Below are 25,113 nucleotides of genomic sequence, written 5' to 3'. Positions count from 1 at the left end.
CTGTTCCATCACCTGCCACTGTGGAGGCTGGATGTCCAGAGCTGGAGGTGTTCAAGGTTCGAGGTGATTCTGGTGTTAAAAGAGGAAATACCATTTTACTTCTGTACCTGTTTCATGGAGAAGGAGGTACAGCTCCGGGCACACTGGCCTGGGTACTTTTGCAGCATGTGATCAGGGACTGCTCCCCAGCGGCCCTCCACCAGTGCCATGAAAGCGGCCAGGGCCCTACCTCCATCCGGCACCATGGACGCATCTTGGGGCTGGAACCTGGAGTCCCACATGCAGCAGGGACTGAGGCTGTGACTGTGGAAACAGCGTGACATTACAGAAGCAAGGGTTTTGGTGCCTGGCGTCTGTGTGGGTGGGTATTCCTCTCTGGTGGATGTGGCTGAAATGCCTGGAGGGTCTCACTGGTGTAGGGAGATGAGGGGTCATTTGTGGTTCTGAGATTGTCCCTAATCACTGGGCATTCCAGATCCTGTAACTGTTCAGCACTCCCTTGAGACGGGAGCTCATGGTGTCTCTGACGTGGAGCTCTCTTTATTAGATTCCGTTGCATGTTCCAGCCATCCTGACCTGTGTGTTCCATCAGATTTCTTTCCCTGTGAATGTGGCCATCACCAGTGACCCCACTTTCAACTCCAGATTCACCTGTATGCATGACTGGAGGGGGGTTAGCATCTTGAGTCCATGGTTTAGGACAGAGCCCCCCGGCAGAGGGAGGGCAGCCCCACTCTCTCATGCCCCATCACTGTGGTCCATGCTTTGTCTGCCTCAGCAAACTTGGTCAGATCTGGAAGCATCTGGAGGCATCTGGAAGCTTTGGTATCTTAGTTATGAGTTTCAAAGGGCAGTGAAAGCAGACTGGCAGAGCTCGGCGAGGCCTGGGAAATATGTGGGCTGGGGAGGAACTGAAGAATGTATTCTTGGTTCGCAGCATTTTTCCCTCCGACTCTTTCTGGGCGACAGCCCTTTTAGGAATGTTTGTTAAATGCTGAAAAAACAGGAATTGATTTATCTCTGCGTCCACAGCCAACATGTGAGGCCACGGCACTCCGTGTATACTAACCTGGTTTTTCTTTCCTTTTGCTCAACAGTGAGTGACCTGCAGGAAGAAGGCAAGAATGCCATCAACTCACCGATGTCCCCCGCCCTGGCGGATGTTCACCCTGAAGACACCCAGCTCGGTACGGGGGTGTTCCTCCGCTCCCTGCCCTGAGACAGTTGAGCTTCCGTGGCACTAAGCTGGTCTTGGGGAGGCCAATGAGGAGCCCGACAGATCTGGCCTCTTGATCAGATGCTGGGAGCATTTGGGAGTCTAAGTTCTTAGCTCAAGGTCATGTTTAGAAAAGTCCATTGAGAAAAGCAAGTCCTTCTTTAAGGGTTTCTGCCCTAGTCTTAAAACATAAGTTTTATTATTCAGGTGGTGAAGCCAACAGATTGGGAGAAGACTGACTTGAAAAGATATTTTGTTAAACTCATAGTTCTGAAAGGAGGTGTAGAAGGCCACTCAGGGCCATGCCACGCCACGCCACGCCACGCCACGCCACACCACGCCACAGAAGGCCACATGGAAAGCACTAGTGTCAGGCAGAGGCAGAAGGAGCAAGGCCAATGCCTTTATTTTATATTTTATGTATATTTGTTTTGAGTTAGAGTCTCACTCTGTCACCCAAGCTGGGGTGCAGTGATATGATCACAGCTCACGGCAGCCTTGACCGTCCGGGTTCAAGTGATCCTCCTGCCTTAGCCTCCTGAGTAGCTGGGACTACAGGCATGTGCCACCCTGCCCACCTAACTTTTTAACTTTTTTGTAGAGATGGGGTCTTGCCATGTTGCTCAGGCTGGTCTCCAACTCCTGGGCTCAAGCAGTTCTCCTGCCTCGGTTTCCCAAAGTGCAGGGACTACAGGTATGAGCCACTGCGCCTGGCCCCAACACCCTTACTGTGGCTTTCTCTGAAGGAATGGGCAAGGCTGGGTGAACAGGCCTAGGCCTGGCTTGTTGGAACCATTTCAGTGGGCTTTGGGGTGCAGAAGCTGTCCTGTCTTCTCAGTAAGAAGACTCTTCTTCTTCCACACCACGTGGCGTGGCATGGTATGGTGTGGCGTGGCGTGGCATGTCCCCAGGGCCAGGGGAGATTAGGGTGAGGATATTGGCTGGGAGTATAGGAGCCCCGTGAGAGCCCAAGGAAAGGGGTGGCTGGGGGCTCTGGGCTCTGGGGCTCAGGCTCTGAGTGGTTTACATATGAAAGTTGTGCTCACAGAGGGTGGTTTACCATCTCTAGAATTAGCTCGCCCTGGAGGTGCAGTCTCTCCAGAGTCAGCAAGGCCCCAAGATGCCAAGCATCAGAAAATACAGAAAACAGGCCGGGCGCAGTGGCTCATGCCTGTAATCCCAGCACTTTGGAAGGCCAAAGTGGGCAGATCACTTGAGGTCAGGAGTTTGAGATCAGCCTGGCCAACATGGCGAAACCGCGTCTCTCCTAAGAATACAAAAATTAGCCGGGTGTGGCTAGCCTGTAATCCCAGCTACTCTGGAGGCTGAGGCAGGAGAATCGCTTGAACCCAGGATTGGGATGTTGCAGTGAGCTGAGATCGTACCACTGCACTCCAACCTGGGTGACAGAGCGAGACGTCTCAAAGAAAAAAAAAAAGAAGAAAATGCAAAACACAATTAATATGCTTCTTTCCTTTGGGCCAGCCAGAGCTGCCTGCAGCTTGGGCTTACAGGGTGGGCCCTGCCAAATGGCCCAGGCCCCTGCGCTCACTGCCTGATGTAATGGGTAACAGCCAAGACACATTTTCCTTAAACTGTGTTTTGGGATGCAGCTGATCTGGAAGGCGATTAGGGAACATTCTGCTTATTTCCAAACCCTGGTTCAAAGGGAGGTCCCGGTTCATCCCTTTTTTGTGGTTTCTGTGACGAGGCCAGGCCAGCAAGAGCTTACAGGGGAGAAATGCCAACGCAAGTTCAGCCGCCAGCCGACCCGAAGCCAGAGCTGGCGGCGCTGCCTGAGGTCTCACCGGGGTCCACGGGGCTTCCTCTCCCTCTGCTTAGAAGAGAGTGGCCCTGCCAGGCTAGGTGGCTCAGGCCTGTAATCTCGGCACTTTGGGAGGCCATGGCGAGTGGATCACCTGAGGTCAGGAGTTCGAGACCAGCCTGGCCAACATGGCAAAACCCTGTCTCTACTAAAAAATACAAAAATTGGCTGGATGTGATACCAAACGCCAGAAATCCCAGCTACTTGGGAGGCTAAGGCAGGAGAATCGCTTGAACCCGGGAGGCAGAGGTTGCAGTGAGCCGAGGTTGCACCATTGTACTCCAGCCTGGGCAACAAGAATGAAACTCCATCTCATAAAATAATAAAATAAAATAATTAGCCAGGCATGGTGGCACACGCCTATAGTCCCAGCTATGCAGGAGGCTGAGGTGGGAGGATTGCCTGAGTCTGAAGAGGTTGAGGCTACCGTGAGCCAAGATCACACCACTGCACTCTAGCCTGGGCAACAGAGTGAGACCCTGTCTCAAAAAATAATAATAATTGAATTCACTCACTGAATATTTGCACAGCACCTGACTCTTTCTGAAGTTCTCTTTGTATATTTCATATCCTTTGGGCTCATAAATGTCATCACTGTAGCGAATATCGGGGGTCCACTGTGAATGCTTCTACTCCTCAGTCCCTTCAGTGACCCTGTGAGGTGGGTTGTATCATTATCCCCATTGTACAGATGGGGAAGCTGAGGCACAGATCTAAGATCACGGAGATCACTAATAAGTGCCAAAGTCTTGAACCCCGGGCATTTTGCCCCCAGAGCTAGGCTCCTCCCCTTGCTCTAGACCCTCTCAGTGAAGATGATGGCCCTCATCAGAGGTAGGTAGGACAGGTCCCCATCCTTGGGCACGTTTTATTGCAGCCGGTGGATGCTCTGCTGTGATGCACAAGGTGGGGAGGGCGGGGGCTCGGTTCCCACAAAACACTGGTGCAGAGATACCACCCTGGCCTCTGGGCGCTGCTTCTCCTCTGACTGAAGTGGAGAGAAGCCCGATCCAGGCTCACCCAGCCTGTGTGGACCCAGACCTGCTGAAGATTCTGAGCCCATGTCTGACCCCCCAGCACCCCCTGGACTGGGCAGCGCTTGCCGTACCCACTGTGGTGTTCTGGGACTGTGGGCTCCTCGAGGGGTCCTGCCTCAGTCTCGGAGCCACCGAGAGGAGCATGGCACAGTTTAGACCACCAAAGTCACACAGCTCAGAGATGGCACGGCTCCTGGTGTCTGCTCTCAGCTTCCTTTCAGGAAAAACAAGGAGGCTCTCACGGCCCTCTTCTTCTCTCTCAGAGTCCCTGGAGTCCTGTTTCTCAATGCAGGATGTGAGAAAGTCCCAGGGCACTTGGCAATGAGGGTTCCTGGCCACCGCAAGACCTACCAAATGGGAGTATGCGGGCCCAGGCCCCTCTGCTTTAAACATGCCCCCAGTGACTCTGGGGCCCACTGAGGTTTGGGAATTGCTCCCCTCTAGGCCACGTGAGCAGCCCCTAGCAGACGGAGGGCCATGATGTGCAGCGGCCCGTGGGGGCTTCATGTCCAAGGTCCCAGGTCAAGGCGAGCAGGTCATGAATGCTGACAGGTAGCAAGGGCTGACCGTGAGCTCCGGGGCTCCCAGATACAGAGGTTCCTTATCTGGAGCAAGCGCCTGCTCTGAGTCAGGCCCCTGCCCCGTGAGACGCAGCTGCTCCCTGGTCTGTGCAGAGCCTCTGATCCTGGCCTACTGTCACCATCACCAGGTGGCCAGGAGATCCTGGCGGGATCTGCAGACACAGACACACCACCACACACAGCTGCCTGCCTGGGGCCTGCCGCCCACCCTGTCAGGCCCACTGTCCTCCTCTAGGCGGGGTCAGGAATGAAAGCTACCCACGGGGACAGTTAAAGACTGGAGATGCCTCTGAGAAGGTGTTTGGTGACACTAAGGCTTGAAACGGTGTCTCTGTCCTCCACCTTTCACAGTCTCTATGTCAGACGCCCCGTTCCTCTCGGTGGCCCTGCTGACTTAGGCAGGACCCCTCAAGGAGCATGCAGTCCTGGGACATCCGAGCCGCCACGGCACGCCGCCCGGTCCAGGGGATGTCAGGGGGTCGGACGTGGGCTCAGAGCCTTCAGGAGGGAGCAGCGAGTTCCCTGTGGGGGCCACATGAACTGGGCGGGCCCGAATCTTGCTTCTCCTCAGTTCAGCGAGAGCAAGGTGTGGGGACATGCTAGATGGGACAATGCTGAGATTTTTAGTGTGGGTTGAAGGGGATGTTCCCAGAAATGGGCTCTCTGAAGGCTGGGATTGGATAGTGACCTGCTCCTTCTCTGTCCTGCACCCTCTCCCATACACGGCGGGACTCACGGCCTGGCCCTGCTCCTTGCCCGCCTGAGATGGGTGGTCCAGAGGGGGTCTCAGACCTGGGTCACACAGGCACACACATAGTCCTCGTTGGGGCAGGAGAGCTTGGAAGATTTGGCGTTTGGGCTCAAGGATCTCAGCTGGGGAGCTGAGGTCTGAAGGGTGAAGGAAACATGGGCCGGGGAGAGAGTGTCGGACAGCGGGAGCAGGTGCCAAGACTCAGGGCAGGCGGCAGCGAGGCTTCAAGGAGCGAGGGAAGGCCAGATGCGCTGGAGCAGATTGCAGCAGGAGGGCGGGAAATGAGGCTGGAGAGGGGCCCTGGAGGCTGCATGGAGGATGCCGGCCTTGACCCCAGCAGGAGTGGGAGGCTGCGCAGGCCTTCGCAGAGATATCGTCAGGACTCCTGAGAGCTCCCTGCACATTACCTGGAGTGTCCTTCTCAGGCCTCAGATCTGTATGACTTCAAAAGTAGTTTCTCCACGTTGTCAGAGTTTATACTCTGCTGCTGGGAAGTTGCATCACATCCGTATCAGCAGCAAAGTTTCACTCAAAGCCCTTTTCTTTCTTTCTTTTGTATTTTATTTTATTTTATTCTTTTATTTCTTTTTAAAAATAGAGACAGGGATTTCACTATGTAGCCCAGGTTGGTCTGGAACTCCTGGGCTCAAGCAATCCTCCCGTCTCAGCCTCCCAAAGTGCTGGGATTACAGGCATGAGCCACTACGCCCAGGTTCAAAGCTGTTTTCATTCTGACCGACATAGTCAGTGTCCCCAGCCCCATGGGAGCCTGTCTGGGCTCTGGGACCCTGGTCTCTACTGTGTCCTGGCCATCTCCGCTTGTAGGTCCTGGGGGGATACCTGGCTTCTGCCTGGAGCCCCTCTTGTGCCTTTTTTCCTCCTTAAGAGGCGTGGTATAGAGCCTCCCGGTGAGTGGAACCTGGGCCCCACCCATCCCATGCTCTGTGCGGGTCCCAGAGCTGGACAGTGCGGGCAGCCTGAGACCCCCTGCCCTTCCCTGCGTGTGTTCAGAGGTGCTCGGCGCCCGCTGGCTTCTGTGTGGCGCTGGGCATTTCTGCTGTGGAGCACGCCTAGCCTCTGTGGGTGCCCCCTCCGCAGTCCGCCTCCCCACCGTCTCCACGGCACTGTCCTCCATGACGGGCTCGGCTGGCTGCCTGGTGCCTGTGGGATCCAGGCGGAAACATGGAGGGAAAGCAAACAGGTAGAGAAATAGAAAGAGGATGAGGATGAGCACATTTTGCTGTTAAACATCATCCCCCCCCCCTTTTTTTTGCTGTTTATTTCTCTATATTTTTTCTGCATGTTATTTTGCATACAACATTGCATATTGATTCTTTTCCACTGAATGTACCAAACATTTTCCATCTCATTATAACCATCCAAACTCTTCATATGTATTTATAAATAGTGGCCACAGGGAACTACCTGGTGCCTGAAGCTTCCCCACATACCAGGTTCCGGCCAGGGGATGCATCTCACACCCTGTGAATGCTGCTCTCTCCTTATTTCTCCTGAAACATGGACATGGTTTGGACCAGCTGCTGGCGGAGTCTGGGAGGGGTGAGGCCGGGCAGAAAGATGAGTTTGACTTCATCCCTTTCCAGAAGAGGGGAAGGCAGGAGGATGCCCCATCCACCTTCCAGAAGGCGGTTCCTTGCAGTCACCCTCCCCTAGTGCTGGGTTCTCTGTTTCTCCATTGTCAGAGATGAGTCTGCCTCCCCCCTGGCTCCCCGTATCCCTGCCACCCCCACAATCGCTGACCGTGACTTCCTTTTGTCCCTGGCAGAGGAGAACGAGGAGCGCACGATGATCGACCCCACTTCCAAGGAAGACCCCAAGTTCAAGGAACTGGTCAAGGTAAGGAGCTCCGTCTTGGCTGGAATCTTCCTCTTAGGGTGAGGCCTTGGCTTTGGGGTTCAGGGCTCTCGTGGACAAAGGGAGCTAAACCCGGGGCTCCTGAAAGGACGCTGGTGCTGCGCGAGAAGGTGGGCAGACGTGTTGGCAGAGGAGGACGGCACGGCAGGGAGGATCCAGCCCGAAGTGCCAAGCACCTCCCATGTGCCCTGCTCGGCTGAGGCTTTAATGACCAGGCTTGTGAACTCTTCGCTGGACGGAGCTTGGCAGGAGGGGATTTTAGGATTAGGAATGAGTGCTGGCGTGAGCTAGTGTAGTACCTTACAGAGGGAGTTGGAACTCCGTCTGGAGCCTGGTGGGATCTAGATTCAGATTTGACCCTGAAAAGCAGGAGGGTGACCCCTCTGGCCACTCCTGCCGAGGAGCTGTGTGATGTTGATGCCTGTGCGGAGTGGACGGTCAGTTTCCACCACGTCTGGAGGTGTGAATCCCAGCTGGGTGAGGAACCTGGCTGCCCTGCTCCCAGAAGTCAGGGAACAGTGAGGGAAGGGACCCGTGGTGCTGGCCTTCTTGGGCAGTGGCTGTCCTTCTCCAGCGTGGCTCCTGCTTTCCGTGAGGCAGTGCTTGTGTGGGTCCAAGGACAGATTGCAGTTTTGGTTGCTCTGATCTAAACCATGGTAGGGCTTGAGAGGGAATCCCGTGAAGAGGAGAGGCTGTGGGCTCCGCCTGACCCTGGTGAACCCAGGGCGGGCTCTTGGGCAGACAGCCGTGGCAGACACTTGGCTTCCACAGCCTGAGGCCAGCTTGGGCACCCCGGGATTCATGAAAATGCTGATGGTGACAGTGTCTGCCAGAAACAGACATTTTTCTACTAAAAGTGCTTTTTAAAAAGCTTCTCCACCTTCACCACTGCAATGGACCTGACGCTGGGCTGTACAACTGTGTTTTCATGAGGGCTCATTCAGAATAAGTAAAATGGCTTTTGCAAGTTGTATTCTTTTAAAATTTACATTGAGGCCGGGCGCGGTGGCTCCTGCCTGTAATCCCAGTACTTTGGGAGGCCAAGGTGGGTGGATCACCTGAGGTCAGGAGTTTGAGACCAGCCTGGTCAACATGGTGAAACCCCGTCTCTACTAAAAATACAAAAAATTTGCCTGCCATGGTGGTGGGTGCCTGTAATCCCAGCTACTCGGGAGGCTGAGGCAGGAGAATTGCTTGAACCTGAGAGGCAGAGGTTGCAGTGAGCCAAGATCTCACCACTGCACTCCAGCCTGGGCACCAAGAGCAAAACTCCGTCTCACAAAAAACAAAACAAAACAAAAACATTCCAAATGTCAGTTTTAGGGTCCACTCAAAGATATTGATTCTTAACCACTTAAATTACTTAATTTGTTTTATTTTTTCCCTCTGAATACCCACTTTGTTATTTCGAACAGAAGAATGTCAATGAGGAAAGTCACTGTCTTTTAGCCACCAAAATGTTGTTCTTGGGGGATATTTAAACAAGGGATGCATGAGAATTGTCAGGCTTCTCCAGAGAAACAGACCCAATTGTGTCAATATCTAGGGAGAGGTTTATTTTGATATTGGCTCACTTGACTACGGAGGCTGAGAAGTCCCACAACCTGCTGTCTGCAAGCTAGAAAGCTGGAGGGCCAGTGGTAGAGATACCAGCCTGCGTCTGCAGCCCTGAGCACCAGGAACAGGGTGAGAGAAGATCCAGGTGCTGGCACTAGCAGCCCCCAGCAGAGAGAGGTGAATCCCAACTTCCTCCACCTTTTTTTTCTATGGAATCAGATGAGGCCCAACCGCCTTGGGGAGGGCGGTCTGCTTTACTCCATCCACCAATTCAAATGCTCATCTCCTCTAGAAACACCCTTCCAGACACACCCAGAAACAATGTTTCACCAGCTATCTGGGCACCCCAGATCTCAGGCAAGTTGACACAGAAGATGAACCATCCCATGCACCTTTCTAAAGATTTTTTTTCTTTGATTTTTGAGCAATGCTTGAGAGTTCACAAACTCCATTCACAGGATTATCTCCTTGAAACAACTCCCTGGGGAACTGTGTCATTCTTGCTTCCATGTGGAGACTCAGAGAGGTGAAGGGGCTGGGCACTATGGCTCACACCTGAAATCCCAGCACCCCAGGAGGCCAAGGTGGGGGGATCACTTGAGCCCAGGTGTTCAAGACCAGCCTGGGCAACATGGTGAAACCCTGTCTCTACCAAAAAAAAAAAAAAAAAACAAACAAAAATTAACTGGGTGTGGTGGGAGGCACCTGTAATCCTAGCTATTCAGGAGGCTGAGGTGGGAGGATTGCTTGAGCCCCGGAGGTCAAGGGTGCAATGAGGTATGATTATGCCTGTGAATAACCACTGCACTCTAGCCTGGGTGACAGAGCAAGACCCTGTCTCAAAAAAAAAAAAAAAAAAAAAAAAAGGCAGGTTTAAATAACTCCCCACCCGCAGGTGCTGGGGTTAGTGGTGTGTCTGGGCTTGAATGGCTCTGTCCATTTGGTGCCGTGTTCACTAAGCCAAGTTGAATGCAGGGTCCGGTGCTGGGCCCTGGGGTTCAGGGTTGGATAAGTGACTACCCTGCTATGCAGGATTTGATTTATGTTCCTCCTAGATGTCTGCAGTGCCACCCACCCCTGCCTTTGCTGCTTTGCCGCCGAAGACCCCCAGGCTGTTTTGGCCTTGGTGGGGCGAGGGCTGGGCTGCTGCGTGTCTGCCAGCCCACCATGGAGGGGCCGCAGTGTCTGTGGCAGCCAGGGCCAAACTGGAGGGACCCATGGAGGCTCCGGCTGCTTCACGTCTTCCAGGTTTCAGATTGAGAAGAAGGCCACATTGAGGGGCATGGGGTGGACTGACTGGGAAAGCTAATTAACATCCTTTGGGGCAAAGTACAACTAAGGACAGGAAGGAGCTGAGGAATAAATGCCTCTCCCCGACTTCCCTGATGTGTGCTTCTGAGACCATGGCTCATGGAGATGGGCTGCGTGGCCGAGCATCAGCTGGGTTTTCTTCTGAAGCCATAGCCAGCTCATGCACCTGCCTCACCTCCCTTCCCCTCCCTGTTGCTAGCCTAGGGTGCCCTCCCCTCAAACCCAAACCCCTGCCAAAGAAAATGCATCAGCAGTGAGCTTTGTCCTGGCTCTGTTTTGCAGGGAACCTGGGCCAGAATCATGGTCCCCAAAGATGACCATGTGATAATCCCTGGAGCCATTGACTATCATCTTACATGACAAAGGGACATGGCGGGTGTAGTTAATGACCTTGCAATGAGGAGATCATCCTGGATGATCCAGGTGGGCCCAGTGTGTTCGCTAGTGTCTGTATAAGAGGGACATGGGGAGTTTTGACTGCACATGAACATGGCAGCTTGACCCTGGAGGCAAGGTGGTAGCTTCTGGCTCTGAAGATGGAAGAAGGGGCCACACACTAATGGATGCAGGCAGCCTCTGCCTCTAGAAGTGGAAAAGACAAAGAAATGGATTCTCCACTGGAGAACCCGGAAGGAACCCTGGAGCCTCCAGAAGGAAGCAGCCCTGCTGACACCTGGATTTTAGCCCAGTGGAACAGATTTTGGACTTTGACCTCTAGGACTGCAAGAGAATCCACTGAGCTGTTGGAAGCCCCTGGATTTGTGTTAATTTGTTACAGCAGCCACAAGCAACTAACACCATCCCCTTCTCCAGGTTGCTGCCTCCAGCTGCAGCTGGCGGGCCCTGGCCACTGGGGCAGGCAGGGTGGGTTTTGGTACCTGCAGCGGCAGCATCCTTGGCCGTTTCCTGGAAGGGCCAGTTGCCAGACACTGAGATGCCTGTTACTGCAACTGTCCCACCAGCCTGGAGCACGTGTTTCTGGAGACAGGCAATTTCCGGAAGGCTCCACCTGCTCTCAGACTGCAGGTTGTGTCTCAAAGCAGGCTGGCAGACGTTTTCCACTCTTGATCAATCATTTTCCAAAATAAGCATAGACACAGCAACCAGGAGAGCAACATCGGTTTGGCTGTCAGTGGTGTGTTAGTTACTGTAGTGGTGGCACAGAGGTGATATACATTAAATATTAGTTCTCACTGACTATAGCCTTTTAAACAGAGAGGCGTGTGGGTGGCAGCAGGTGAGTTGGCTGTGCTGACCCTGGGCTGCACTTGGTTGATTCTCGTTTGTCAGGTATGCAGGGGGCTGTCTGTGTGGCCAGGGGTTTTCCCTGTCTGGATTTGCTCATGTTCGTGGATTTTCAGCACCTCCTTTCTTCTGGTTTGGGAATGAGTCAGGTCCCGACTACACAAGGCCAGAGCAGCATGCGTGTGTGGGTAGGGGTGAGCAGGTGTCATTCCCTGCCTCCCCTCCTCCTTCACTGCCCCGGCCACCCTGACCACCTTGCTGTTCCGAGGACACACTGAGCCAGTGCCCACTGGGCGTCAGGTGAAAGGGGACATCCCACAAGCCCACCCTCACTTCTGACACCAGTGGCAAGTTCAGGATCTCCCACACTGCCCTGAGGTTTGATCACTTGCTAGAGGGACCCCCATAACTCACTTAAAGCTGTCACACTCACAGTTACGGTTTCTGATGGTAAAGGGATACAGATGAAAATCAGCCGAGGGAAGAGTTGCCCAGGGCAGAGTTGAACGCACCCACACAGCGCCTCCACTGTCCTTTCACCATGGGGTCATGGGCAGTGTTACTCTCCCGGTGATGTGGGACAATGCACATACAGTATTGCCAGCCGGGGAAGTTGCCTGAGCCTCCGTGTCCAGAGTTTCTGCTGGGGCTCCCTTGCGTGGGCGTGGCTGACTGTCCACATGGCTCATCTGTCTCCAGCCCCTCCAGCAGCTGGCTGATATGGTGCAACACAAAGCCCCCTCCCTGAATCACATAGTTACTCTCTGGCTGGCCCGAGGCCCCCAGGTAAGCAGAGGTACTTTATCTGGCAGGGCATTCCGGGGCTTAGGAGATCAGCTCCCAGGGGCCGAGGTCATAGGCCCAACCTCTCTGTGGGCAAGGTTAGGTTCATTATCACATACCTGGTCTTCAGACTTTCAAAGGCCCATGCCTGGAGCTGTCTTCTCCACTTCTTTCAGTTTTCTCCCAATGCTTTCTCCTTGGAGACGTATTTCCTGCCCCTGTCACTCCATCAATCTCCTCCTAACCCCAGTTACTTTTGCTTTGCTGGGCTTGCTGCTGCCTGGAGTCATTTCCTATTTACTAGTTTGTTTTTGGTCTTTTTCCTCCCCTAGAATGTAATCTTATGCTGTGAGGGACCATGACCATTCTCTTCCCAGCTAAATCCCCAGGGCTGGAGTCCTGCTGCACACGCAGAGCTAACTCATCCTTGATAGATAGTGAGAGAACCGATGGGGGTTTGTGTCAGCAGCACTGATGTGAGGTTCACACCAGGGTCTCCCAAGACGGCATGCAGCTTAGAGACAAGACAGATGTGGTTGCTTTTTGTTGTTGTTGTTGTTTTGTGGTGTTGTTTTGAGATAGGGTCTTACTCTATCGCTCTATCACCCGGGCTGGAGTGCAGTGGCATGATCTCAGCTTACTGCAACCTCTGCCTCCCAGGCTCAAGTGAGTCTCCTGCCTCAGCCTCCCAAGTAGATGGGATTATAGGCATGCACCATGACACTCGGCTAATTTTTTGTATTTTTAGTAGAGAGGGGGCTTCACCATGTTGGCCAGGCTGGTCTCAAACTCCTGACCTCAGGTGATCTGCCTGTCTTGGCCTCCCAAAGTGCTGGGATTACAGGTGTGAGCCACTGCACACCCAGCCAGATGTGGCTTTTTTTGCTCTACCCCAAACCTGTGAGATCGCAGGGAGGAGGCTCTGGGAAGAGGGGGTGAGGGTTGGGGTAAACCTGTGGATTGGATGCTGATGTAGGTGGTGCCAGGTGCTCCCTTGGGAGGAGATGGACAGTCTAGATGGTGCAGACAAAACACCTCTATCCACATTACCTGCGTAATTCTCTCTGCTTTCCAGGCATCCTTTGTGTGCTGTGGATTGTGATGATCTAATGCTAGTGGATTACATCTAAGCAGGCCTTAGTAGAGGCCACCTCCCAGTGGTTCCTCGGAGGCATTCGGTCCAGAACCAGATGTTTTTAGTGCAAAGCACAGACCATATGCAGGCCTGAGCAGATCAGGGGATAGACAGATCTGGCTGACATCCTGACCCACTGGATATGGTGGTGTGGCCATTGCTTGTGGCCACATTGCAGTCTTGAATGTCCCCCTTGGAAACGGGAGACATTTCCAAGGAAGCCTGGCTGATCCTCTAGTTTTCTCTCTCTGTTCTCTGTCATCTGCACTTTTTTCCTCTTGTCTTGATTGCTTGTCCTGTCTCCCCTAGTAGACACCCCCTCTGACCTCTGCTGCCTCAGGACTGTCGCTGTATAAAATCTTGTGAGCTGCCCTCTGCTCCTGTTTAAAAAAAAAAAAAAAAATTCCTTAGCTCTGGCTAAGCTAGGCACTGAGAATGAGGCCAGTCATTCAAAACTTGTCTCTAAGCATTGATTATACTCATGTATTATACTGTTAAGGGGTGAAGGTCGGCTCTGCGGTCAGCTTCCTGGATTCAAATCCCAACTCAGATTAAAGTGGGAGAATAATAGCACCCACCTGACAACCTCAAAGTGTCACTGTAAGGATAATGTTAGATCATGCACTTGATCACCGGTTAGCACCGTCAGGGCAGTGCTGGGAACATGAACATGAACAGGGCAGCTCAGGAGGGAGGTGAATGGACAGATGGGCAGTGCCAGTTTGGAAGTGGGTGCATGCGTCCAGTGGGTTCAGGAGCCTGGAAGACTTATCCGAAAGTCATCTTTGCTGATGTTTCTTGCTGTGTATTTTCTCTAACCTCCAGCAGTGACCTGAATTACTTATGGGTGAACAGTGAATGCTGCCCAGGCAACTAGAGGTTTATAGATGAGATACTTTAAATTTTTAATGATTCTTAAAAGAGGGAGTAGCTATTCTTGTGCTTTCCAGAATGAATAGCCAAGGGAAACCTATACAGTTGCGATATAAGGAGAAACCTAGACCTGGCCTTAGCCTCTAGGTCCTGGTGCAGATTCTTAGCACACAATGCCTAAAACCATTGCGATTTCCTGAGTGATAGGAGCGTCTTTTGTTTTTCATAATGAGATCTGGGTTTATGCTAATGAGGTGACTCAGGGTGGGGGCTGGCCCTAGAGTAACCAAGCACAGGATTAGAGGGTTGGGGCTATCAGTCCTACCCACCCCCAGCCTCTGGGTGGGGTGGAGAGGGGCTGGAGAGTGAATCAAATCACCAATAGCCAATGATGTAATCAGTCACGCTTACATAATGAATCCTCCACAACACCCATCAACAGTGGGGTTCAGAGAGCTTTGGCCCTGGGGAACACACATGGAGGTGCTGGGAGGGGGACACGCAGGGAGAGGGCATGGAAGCCCCGCCTCCCCCGAACTCTGTCCTGTGCTGTATTTCTTATTAGTTATGCTGTCCCTGAGTTCTTTTTTTTTTTTTTTTTTTTTTGAGATGGAGTCTCACACTGTCGGCCAGGCTACAGTGCAGTGGTGCTATCTCAGCTCACTGCAACCTCTGCCTCCTGGGTTCAAGTGATTCTTCTGCCTCAGCCTCCCAAGTAACTGGGATTACAGTCACCTGCCACTATGCCCAGCTAATTTTTTGTATTTTAGTAGAGATGGCCCTGGCTGGTTGCGAACTCCTGAGCTAAGGCAATCTGCCTGCCTCAGCCTCCCAAAGTACTGGGATTACAGGCATGGGCCACCGCGCCCGGCCCGCTGTGCCTGACTTCTAACCTTTGTAGTAAATTGGTAATCCTAAGTAAAATGCTTTTCTGAGCTCTGTGTGTTCTGGCAAATCACTGAACCTGAGATGAGGGCCCTGATTTGTAATCAGTGGGAAGAGGTTCAGGTAGCCTGGGATTCCCTTCTGCAGCTGGTGTCTGGAATGAAGTCAGTTTGGTGGGACTGAGCTCTTAGCCTGTGGGGTCAACTCTAGGTAGTTAGTGTTAGAATCAGACTGAATTTTAGGACACCCCATTGGTATCAGATAATCAGAGAATTGCTGTTGGAATGACACATTGGGTGTCAGAAAAAAACCACAGAAAATTCCCTAAGCAGATTGGTTGAAAGCAGGCTGACTGCATGTTATCTGGGGGTGTGTCTCCCCCCAAGAGCAGGTTTCACATCTCATTCCCCTGTTGATTGGACAAGACCATTCCTGTCTTTAAGTTCTGTTTTCTTCCTCCCTTTGTCTCTGCGAAGAAAATCAGCTGCATGAAAACGATCCTCTGGGCAGAAATTGGTGCTGTTGGAGCCGCACAGAGGTGCCCTCCTGTGCCCCCTGGCCCCCACCGTGCCGTGTCTCCTCCCGCCTGTTGCAATCAGCCCTCATCTGACTCTTTTTGGAAGTGATTAAAACGTAACTGTCATAGCTCTGGGGGAGACAGGCTGCAGATCCTGATTATAATTCAGAAGGATCTAAAGGAAAAGTAATTTTTTAAAAAAATTCTGGTTAAAGCAAAATCTCATAAGACGTGTGTGATGGAGTGGTATGCACGAGCACAATTAATGTATGTCCTAGACATCTGCCCACAGGATTCGGGGTTGGCAAATGAGTGCATCCCTAAAAATAATGACTAGTGCTATCTTTAAAAAGTCTTTTGTGGCATAGCGGATTAAGATGGATGGCCTGGGAAGTATAGTGGCAGCATGCGCTGTGGTATCCAGGAATAAGTTGTACCTCCTCGGGGTGGCAGTGGAACTGGGCCGTGAACGGACTCCATGTGTACCTCCTCGGGGTGGCAGTGGAACTGGGCCGTGAACGGCCTTTACTTCCCAGAGAGGACTGCCATGGTCTGCTGCGTGGAATTTGATTTTAATCTTTCTGTTTGTTATTTTTGGGTTTGGTCTTGGACCGGGTTTGAGATCCAGATGTGATTTCTTTTTCTTTTTTCAGTTTTCTTTATAGCAGCAATGTTGTCTCTTGTGTGTTTCCTAACAAGACTGAGCTCTGAGCAAGGCAGCCTCTGGAACCAAATGTCTGCATGCCCAGGAGACCTTTCTAGAAAGTCCATAGGCGGTTCTGCAGTTTGAGCCCCTTCTGTGGGTCTGTGCCTGCTTTAGCCGCTGGAGATACGGCATTGAACAAAACACAGGCCCCTTCTGGGAGGAGCTGCCAGGCCAGCTGGGGAGAGAGACCTGATGAATGAAAATGAGATCACCTGGCCCGCATGCTCCGAAGAAGACTAAGGCAGGAAACAGGACTATTTTCTCCCCACTGAATTGTCCTGGTATCCTTGTTAATATCAGTTGACTGTGACGTGAGACTTAACTTGGACGCCCCTTTCTGTTCCATGGGTCTGTGTCGGCCTTGATGTCAGTCCCACAGTTTTGATGACTGGAGCTTTGTAGTCAAGTTTGAAACAGTGGAGTGTGGGTCCTCCGGTTTTGTTCATCTTTTTCAGATTGTTCTGGCAATCCAGAAGTCCCTTGAATTTACATATGCATTTTATTTTATTATTATTATTATTATTTATATTTTTAGATGGAGTCTTGCTCTGTTGCCCAGGCTGGAGTGCAGTGGTGCAATCTCGGCTCACTGCAACCTCTGCCTCCCGGGTTCTGGTGATTGTCCTGCCTCAGCCTCTCGAGTAGCTGGAATTACAGGCATACACCACCATGCCCAGCTAATTTTTATATTTTTAGTAGAGACAGGCTTTCACCATGTTGGCCAGGCTAGTCTCAATCTCCTGACCTTAAGTGATCCACCAGCCTCGGCCTCCTAAAGTGCTGGGATTACAGGCGTGAGCCATGGCACCCGGCCTATATATGGATTTAAGACCTGCTTGTCAAGTTCTTTATTAGCCATCTGGATAGTGATTAATTTGTAAAAATGATGCTTATTATCTTTTTGAACTGCCAAAGTAATATATGCTGCTGAAAACCTGGAAGACAGGAAAATTCCAACAGAAGGCAGGGCTAAATTTTTTTTTTTTTTTCATATATATCCCTTCAGGCTTCTCTGTGTTTTTCATTTTTCCTACACAAATTTGGAATCATTCCAGAGCTAGTTAGCATCTAGGGCCACATTTGGATTAGTACGTTGGGATAAATTAGAGCTGGAATTGCTGGGTCGTAGAGTGTGCACGGGGCTAGGGATTGACTTATTTTGCTTTCTGAATGAAGACTCTGAGGTCCAGATAGGTTAAGTGAGTGACTCAAGGTCACACAACTAAAACTCTGGTGGAGCTGGGTCTTAATGCAGACCCTATGTATTCATGCCAGGCTGTATTTACACAGGCGTGTACACCAGTGGGTCAGGATTTTGTGGGTGTTTTAAAATTCTGCCTGCAAAACATTTTTTTTTTTTTTTTTTTGAGACAGGGTCTTTCTCTGTCGCCCAGGCTGGAGTGCAGTGTCACCATCACAGCTCACTGCAGCTTCCCCCCAGGCTCAAGCAACCCTTCTGCCTCAGATCCCCGAGTAGCTGGGACTACAGGTGTGCACTGCCACACCTGGCTAATTTTTAAAATTTTTTGTAGAGATGGGGTCTCACTTTGTTGCCCAGGGTAGTCTCAAACTCCTGGGCTCAAACAATCCTCCTGCATCAGCCTCCCAAAGTGCTAGGATTGCAGGTGTGAGCCACTGCACCAGGCAAACCCATTTTAATGCCATTAGCCAAAAATTATAAAAGACATGCAAAATATTATGAGTAGTCACTTATCTAGTATTTGCGGCATCTCTCGGGCTTGGGGCTTTGCTGGGAGCTCTGAGGAGGTGGAAGAGGCTCTGTCACTGGCCTTACCTGGCTGTCAAGGGCTAACTGGTTGGTGGAGGGAAGAGGTCTGCAGCCTGGGAGGCTGCAGGTGGGAAGGAGATCAGCCGGGGAGCTGGGAGGATCATGGGGAACCCCTGGTGGAAATCAGGGTGGCGAGAGAGTGGAAGCAGGCAGAGGAGGGCTTTGAAGACCAAAAAGGGTAGTTAGGATTGCTGCTCCGTGTGTCTGTAAACTTAGTGTTGTCTCTCGAATTTAAATGACACACTTTGAAAACAAAAAAACAAACGAAAAACAAACCCATAAAATCTCACTAAGTGCCCAGAGCAAGTTCCGGCGGCGGGGGGGATGGGGGGGTGGGGGGAGGGGGGCAGAGCATAGATGCAGTGGGCCGGGTTCTGTGGCTGGGGAAGATGGCTTGGGGTCATTGGCTGGGTCAGTCTTCGAGAGCCACCCTGGATGGCACTCCAGGTCTCTTGGTCTGGGGGGAATACCCTGACCCGAGCAGTTTCACGGCCCCCTCCCCTATCAGCCTGGGGAAGAGTCCAGGGTCGGCCCTGTCTCCCTCCCCGACTCCTGTCACTCTCAGTCCCCTGTGCTCAGCTCACTGGCAGGGTTCCTCCTGGCTGTCCCCTCTGCCTCCAGCACTCTTTCCTCAGGTGTCCACGCATCTCGTCCTCACCCCTTCCTGTCTCTGCTCAGATGCCGCCTGAGGCTCCCAAAACAGGGTCTCACTGTCACCCAGGGTGGAGTGCAGTGGTGCAATCACAGCTCACTGAATCCTTGACCTCCCAGGCTCAAGTGATCCTCCTGCAGCAGTGCTTGTTACAATTCCTGTAGCAACACGGATACATTTTTCCTAAAGCCCTGCACCAACACAGATAGATTACTAAGGCCCTACACCAGCATGGATACCTCGTACCTTGTTACTAAGGCTCTGCACCAACACAGATACATTGTTACTAAGTAAAGCCCTGCACCAACACGGATACATCCCATTACTAACTACGGAGGTGCTTTATTCAGATATCTTCAGTGTCACCTGCTCTCCTTTGACGGTCTGAGGGTTCCTCCCAGGACACCACACTGCATTCAGTCCTGAGGCTTCTCTGGGCTCTGACAGTTTCTCAGACTTTCCTTGTTTCTGTTGACCTTGACAGTTTTGAGGAGTACTGCTTAGAGAGTTTGTAGACTGTCCCTCTGTTGGGGTTTGTCTGATGCTTTCTTTATGATTTGATCAGGTTATCACTTTGGGGAGAAAGTCTGCGTGGTAAGTGCCATTTTCATTGCATATCGGGACACACCCATCTGCACACCTTTGCGATTGGCGTTGGCCTTCATCAACTGTGCAGTTGTGCTGACCCAGTTTCTCCACTGGATCTGGCTTTATTTTCCTTCCTAACAACCATCACAACCTGAAACTGTGGGCGTCCATGTGTCTCTTGGAGTCTAGTTAGAATGTAAGGCCCTCAAGGCAGAGGCCTCATCTGTCCTGTTTGTCACCAGAGCCTGGTCCGCAGTAGTGCCTAGTAAATTAGTCCACTGATTCACCACATCCTTACAGAGCTCTGGTGCCAGGCAGCAAGTGCTGGTGCTGGGGACAGAGCCACAAACAAGCTGGTCATAGCTCCTGGTCTCGTAGACCTTGAAGTCTAATAGGGGAGAGCCTTTCAAAGATTTGCTCCCATTGCTAATGGGACAGGATGAGACAGGGTGCTGGGGTACTGAGAGCTGTGATGGGGGATGCCGCCTGGAGGGCTGGGGTGGTCTGAGCTCTGGAGGAGGGAGTGCTGCTCAGGCAGTGAGGGAGGGGGTGGTATCTGGGGTAGGGGAAGTGGCGTGTGTAGAGGCCCCGTGGCACAGATGAGCTTGGGCTATTTGAAGGAACCCAGCAAGGAGGCAGGGTGTTCAGGGGTGGCTGTGGCCGTGGCCCAGGGGCAAGAAGGAGATGGGGAGGGGTGGAACCGGTTAAGAAGTGGACACAGTGGGGTGAGAAGGCGAAGTCTGGGATCTGAGACCGGAGGATGGTGGCCTTCCTGCCTGCCTTCCTTCCTGCCTTCCCTGGAAAGGAGCATGACTGGGGTGTAGTGAGTCCTGTTAGAGGGGGGTCATGGAACCCTCCCCCCCCACCCTGTGGGAGGAGCATGGGGAGGCGGGACCTGTGCTTAGAGGGTCCTGGGTTAGGGACCGCGCTGGAAGTTGCAGGAGGGCATAAACCAGCCTTGGAAGAGAGTGGGGAGGGAGAAGGGGAGCTGTCCAGGGCCCTCAGGAACACACCATGTGAGGGTCGGGGGAGTCAGGCAGGATCCCCCAAGGGAGGCTGCAGAGGGTGAAGGAGGAGGGCAGGAAGCCAGTGGGTGTGGGGGTCTGTGGGCCATGGTGGGTGGGGGAAGGCAGCTCTTTGGGAACTGAGGGGGTTCAGGTGCGGCCCTGGGACTCCCAGGCCAGTGCTCTCCCTCCCCCAGCCAGCCACTTCGCAGGGAGAGCCCGGGGTGGAAACAGGGTAGTTGGTGCTGTGCCCCGACCTTCAGAGGTGGCGTTGACGAGACCAGAATGCCACAGGGCCATGCACCTCTCCCTGCAAACTGCCCTTTAATTTATTTTTACCTCTGTTCCTTGTGGGCCTGTGTGTAAGTTTTGATATTTTTGTGTTACTGGGAAAATAGAATGTGCTTCACAGAAATTTGCCTTGTGGCCAATGTCGCAGGTTGCAGCTGTTTCAGAGTGACAGGGGATGGTATATTCTGGACTTGTGCCCTTTTGTTCATCTCTGAGAGGGGCCATAAACTCCCATTTCCGAGAGGTTACTGGGACCAATGAGATGATTGTATTCGTTTCCCTCGCACAGGAAAATCACGCGCTCCTTGCCATTGATTGAGTCCGTTTTATTTTGCGGAATAGATGTGTCGGAAGCAGGATTGGCCAGGTGGAATTGTGTTCGGCGGGAGTCCTGTCTTTCCATAGGTACTTTCACAATGGAAGCAATCTCCTTCTAAAATGTATCATCCAGTGAACTGAATAGAGAATCTCTTGTGAAAAAGCTTAAGAGGAAGGCTGGCCTGGAAAAATGAAACTCACATCCACAAAGAGACTTGTACCTGAATGTTCATGTCAGCACCACTCACAGTACCTAAAAAGGGGTGATAACCGAAATAACTATCAACCAAGGGATGGAGAAACAAAATATGGTCCCCCATGAGATGGAATATGATTCAGCGTAGGCACAAAAGAAGGACGGAAACATGCTATAACATGGATGAACCTTGAAAACACGCTCAGTGAAAGAAGCCAGACACGAAAGAGCACACATCATCTGTTCCTATTAATATGAAATGTCCAGAAGGCCAAATCCATGGAAGTAGATCTGTGGCTATGAGGGGGTGCGGGAGGGAGACAGGGAGAGTGGCTGCTGATGGGCATCGTTTTCTTTGGAGGGTGATGAAAATGTTCTAAAATGGATCCTGGTGTTGGTTGCACAATTTTGTGAATATACTAAAAGCCATTGAATCACACACTTTTAAAGGATGAATTGTGTGGAGTGAGAATTTTATCTCAATAAGGGTGTATATAAAGTGCAGCTGACGGTGGGCACACCAAGCTAGTTAGTAATGATGCGTAACTTCCCTTTGCTGTCCTGGGTTAGGGTGGATTGAGGCTTAGGGTGACCAGGGAGGAATGGGCATCTTGTAGGTCACTTTGACTGTCTTGGGGTGATGAGAGTGCAGTATTACCAATGCTTAATCATTTGGCCCCCCGCCCATACCAAGGTGAACACCAGATGCTCTGGTCTTAGTGGCTACAGAGCTGTGCAGCCTCTGGCCCTGTGCTAGCTCTGGACCTGGTGGTGGCCGCAGCGCTGTGCAGCCTCTGTCTCTGTGCTTGCCCTGTCCTTGTGGTGGCTGCAGAGCTGTGCAGCCTGGCCCCAGAGCTGTGCAGCCTCTGTCCCTGTGCTTGCTCTGGTCCTGGTGGTGGCCCCAGAGCTGTGCAGCCCCTGTCCCTGTGCTTGCTCTGGTCCTGGTGGTGGTTGCAGAGCTGTGCAGCCTCTGTTTCTGTGCTTTCCCTGGTCACTGCCTCATCACCATGGCACTGGCGGAGTGAGGCCATAACGCCTGCGTCTCCCGCAGGTCCTCCTCGACTGGATTAATGACGTGCTGGTGGAGGAGAGGATCATTGTGAAGCAGCTGGAGGAAGACCTGTATGACGGCCAGGTGCTGCAGAAGCTCTTGGGTGAGTCCACCGCAGGGACAGCTCTGTCCCACCCCCATCTCCCTGCAGCGGCCCTGGGCTGGGCCAGGATTCTCTGCATAGTGACATCGGCCACAGGTCCTAGGAAGACACTCAAAGCTGCAGTGTGCACCTCCCAGGTGGTGCTCCCAGGCCCTGGGCTGTGGCTTCAGGGTCCTCTCTCCCCTCGCCGTTTCTATAGAGCACCCAGCCATGGGGCAGCAGCAGGTTGGGGACAGCTTCCAAAACTGCCTGCAGCTCCCATCCTGTTGGGTCTCAGGCCCACTCTGTGTCCCTGCCACCCTCTTTCAACTTGAGCTCCTTCAGGTCAGGATGTGAGGCAGCAGGAGGGAAGCGGGTCCCCAGCGATATTCTGTGAGCGAATGTGTCACCAAATCCATGATAGCTCACGTTCCCTCTCCAGGGGCGGGCTCTAGTGTCTGCATTTGCTGGGTGAGGGCAGTTTAGTGATCTTCCCGGGACTGACTGATGCATGGTTTGATGAGCAGAGCAGACAAATCGGTTATTTATTCATCATATGTTCGATGAGTCCCGAGGGCTGGGTGCCAGGGATACAGTGATCTTTGAAACAGACGTGGTCCCTGCCCTCAGAACTTGCGGTCTTTCTGAAAAGACAAATATTTTCGAATAGTTACAGTTACTGTTCAGATTGGTTGTGATGAGGGCCTTCGGAGATGCCACAGGTTCTGAATAGAGGACGCCGGCCTGGCTTGGGGGCAGGGCGGCCTTGCAACTCATATGGAAGAACGAGCAAAGAGTTGCCAGGCAAAGAATGGAAGAGCAGAGTTCGCAGATGATGAATGAGAGGAGTTCTCAGACTTGTAGTGGGTTCTCGCGATGCCTGGCACTGTCGTGTCTCATTGTCAGAATGGTCTTAGGAGGCAGTACTGCCATCGCCTTCGACAGGTGGGGATGTTGGGGCCCACAGTCTCCTGGTGAACAGCCGGGCAGCCTGGCCCCAAGCATAGCTCTCGAGCCCAGCTGCAGGGCCTTTCTCTGACCTGTTTACGGAGCAGCCCCAGGTACAGGACCTGGGTCAGGCGCTCCTGCAGGATCACAGTTGGTTTTCACAACAGCCCTGGGGTCTGGCTGAATGATCAGATGTCCCTGGTTGTCCCCACGATGCCTTTTGTTTGGATCTAGGACCGAATCACACATGAACGTTTGTCTCTTCTTTTAGGCTTCTTTCATCTGGAACCACCTTCCCTTTCCCCATCTCCGTTCTGTTCTATCTTTCCGTCTTTTATGACATTTTGGAAGGGTCTGGGCCTCTTGTCTTGTAGAATATCCTCCCATCGGGATCTGTCTGTCTCCTCACGATGAGATCTGGGTCATATGTTTCTGCTGAGAGTGTGACTGCACTGCCTGCATGTCTTCCTGGGGGCATCATATCAGGAGGAGCACGTGATGCCAGGCTGCCTGTCATTGGTGTTGCTAACGATATGATCACTGGGTTAAGGCAGTGGCCTATGGGTTTCTCCATTGTAAAGGTGCTTCTTTCCTGTTAAAAAAAACAAAACAAAAACTTTTTCATTGTTCTATTTTGGTAGAGTCAGGGTCTCACTCAGTTGCCCAGGCTGGAGTGTAGTGGGGTGAACATAGCTCATTGCACCCTCAAACTCTTGGGCTCCAGTGATCCTCCCACCTTGGCCTCTAGAGTAGCTAGGACTACAGATGTGCACCACCACACTTGGCTGTTTTTTTTTTTTTGGAAACGGAGTCTTGCTCTGTCACCCAGGCTGGAGTGCAGTGGTGCAATCTCAGCTCACTGCAACTCCAACTCCCTAGTTCAAGTGATTCTCCTGCCTTAGCCTCCTGAGTAACTGGGATTACAGGCACATACCACCATGCCCAGCTAATTTTTGTTTTTTTAGTAGAGATGGAGTTTCACCATGTTGGCCAGGATGGTCTTGATCTCCTGACCTCGTGATCCACTCACCTCGGCCTCCCAAAGTGCTGGAATTACAGGTGTGAGCCACTGTGCCTGGCCGGCTAATTGTTTTGTATTAATTTTTTAAATTTAATTTTTTTGTGTTAGAGACAGGGTCCTTGCTATGTTGCCCAGGCTGGTTTTGAACTGGCCTGAAGCAATTCTCTCGTGTTGGCCTCCCAAAATGTTGGGGCTACAGGTGTGAGCTACCATGCTCAGCCTTTCTTTCCTTTTTAATATGTGGTCTCTAGAGGGGCAGACTCTGAGACTGTGTGAACGTCCTGTTCACCCATGACGCGCTCCCCATGATTTTATCATCCACTGTTTATCGTTCTCTAAATCATGCTAAATATCATCTCTAAATATTATGCTGGAGGTTGCAAAATAGTGATTTCTCTGTATTTATCATGGCTTCCCCACTTATTAGCTGGCATTTTCTTCTGTAAATAAGTGCTTTTCTTCTCCTGTGTCCTTTTAAAAAAAAATCCCCTGAAATAGAATAATACATTCCCCTGGACTGATGGATTATTTTGTGTTCAAAAGGGAATGGTAATTAGATAGCAAAATCTGGGCCCTGTGGGTGCTTGTGGCTACTGGGGTGTCATTGCTTCTAGTCTCTTTAAGTCAAAAGAGGTAGCAAATATATAGTTTTTTAAAAATTGTGAGTTCACACTGCTACTTCTAATTCCAGTTCAATGCTACAAGTTTATCCTTTAACTGTCAGCATTCTGTATTCCAGTCTCCAGGGAGAACCTTGGTTCCAGAAATATATTTGCTATTTACTCTGATTGCATACAAAAATAGTGTCATAATTACGATACCAATATCTCTATCAACTACAAACATGCTAGGTACAAGATTTCTTTGCCATTATTT

At 51.8% G+C, this 25,113-nt stretch overlaps 1 protein-coding gene across 2 annotated transcripts in view; it reads left to right on the top strand.

Moving 5' to 3' along the window:
- Positions 1 to 25,113, top strand: part of PARVB (parvin beta) — a 138,618-nt gene that overhangs the window by 67,651 nt on the left and 45,854 nt on the right. For both annotated transcript variants that reach the window (XM_030815398.1, XM_030815399.1), the window contains exons 2-4: positions 1,098 to 1,187; positions 7,197 to 7,267; positions 22,187 to 22,289. In XM_030815398.1, the coding sequence (XP_030671258.1) occupies positions 1,098 to 1,187; positions 7,197 to 7,267; positions 22,187 to 22,289 (264 nt within the window). The remainder of the gene's footprint in view (positions 1 to 1,097; positions 1,188 to 7,196; positions 7,268 to 22,186; positions 22,290 to 25,113) is intronic.

This window comes from Nomascus leucogenys, chromosome 7b, assembly GCF_006542625.1.
Source record: "Nomascus leucogenys isolate Asia chromosome 7b, Asia_NLE_v1, whole genome shotgun sequence".
Classification (NCBI taxonomy): Eukaryota; Metazoa; Chordata; class Mammalia; order Primates; family Hylobatidae; genus Nomascus; species Nomascus leucogenys.
The sequence above is the reverse complement of the archived record's forward strand: the minus strand, read 5'-3'. Positions and strand labels throughout refer to the sequence as shown.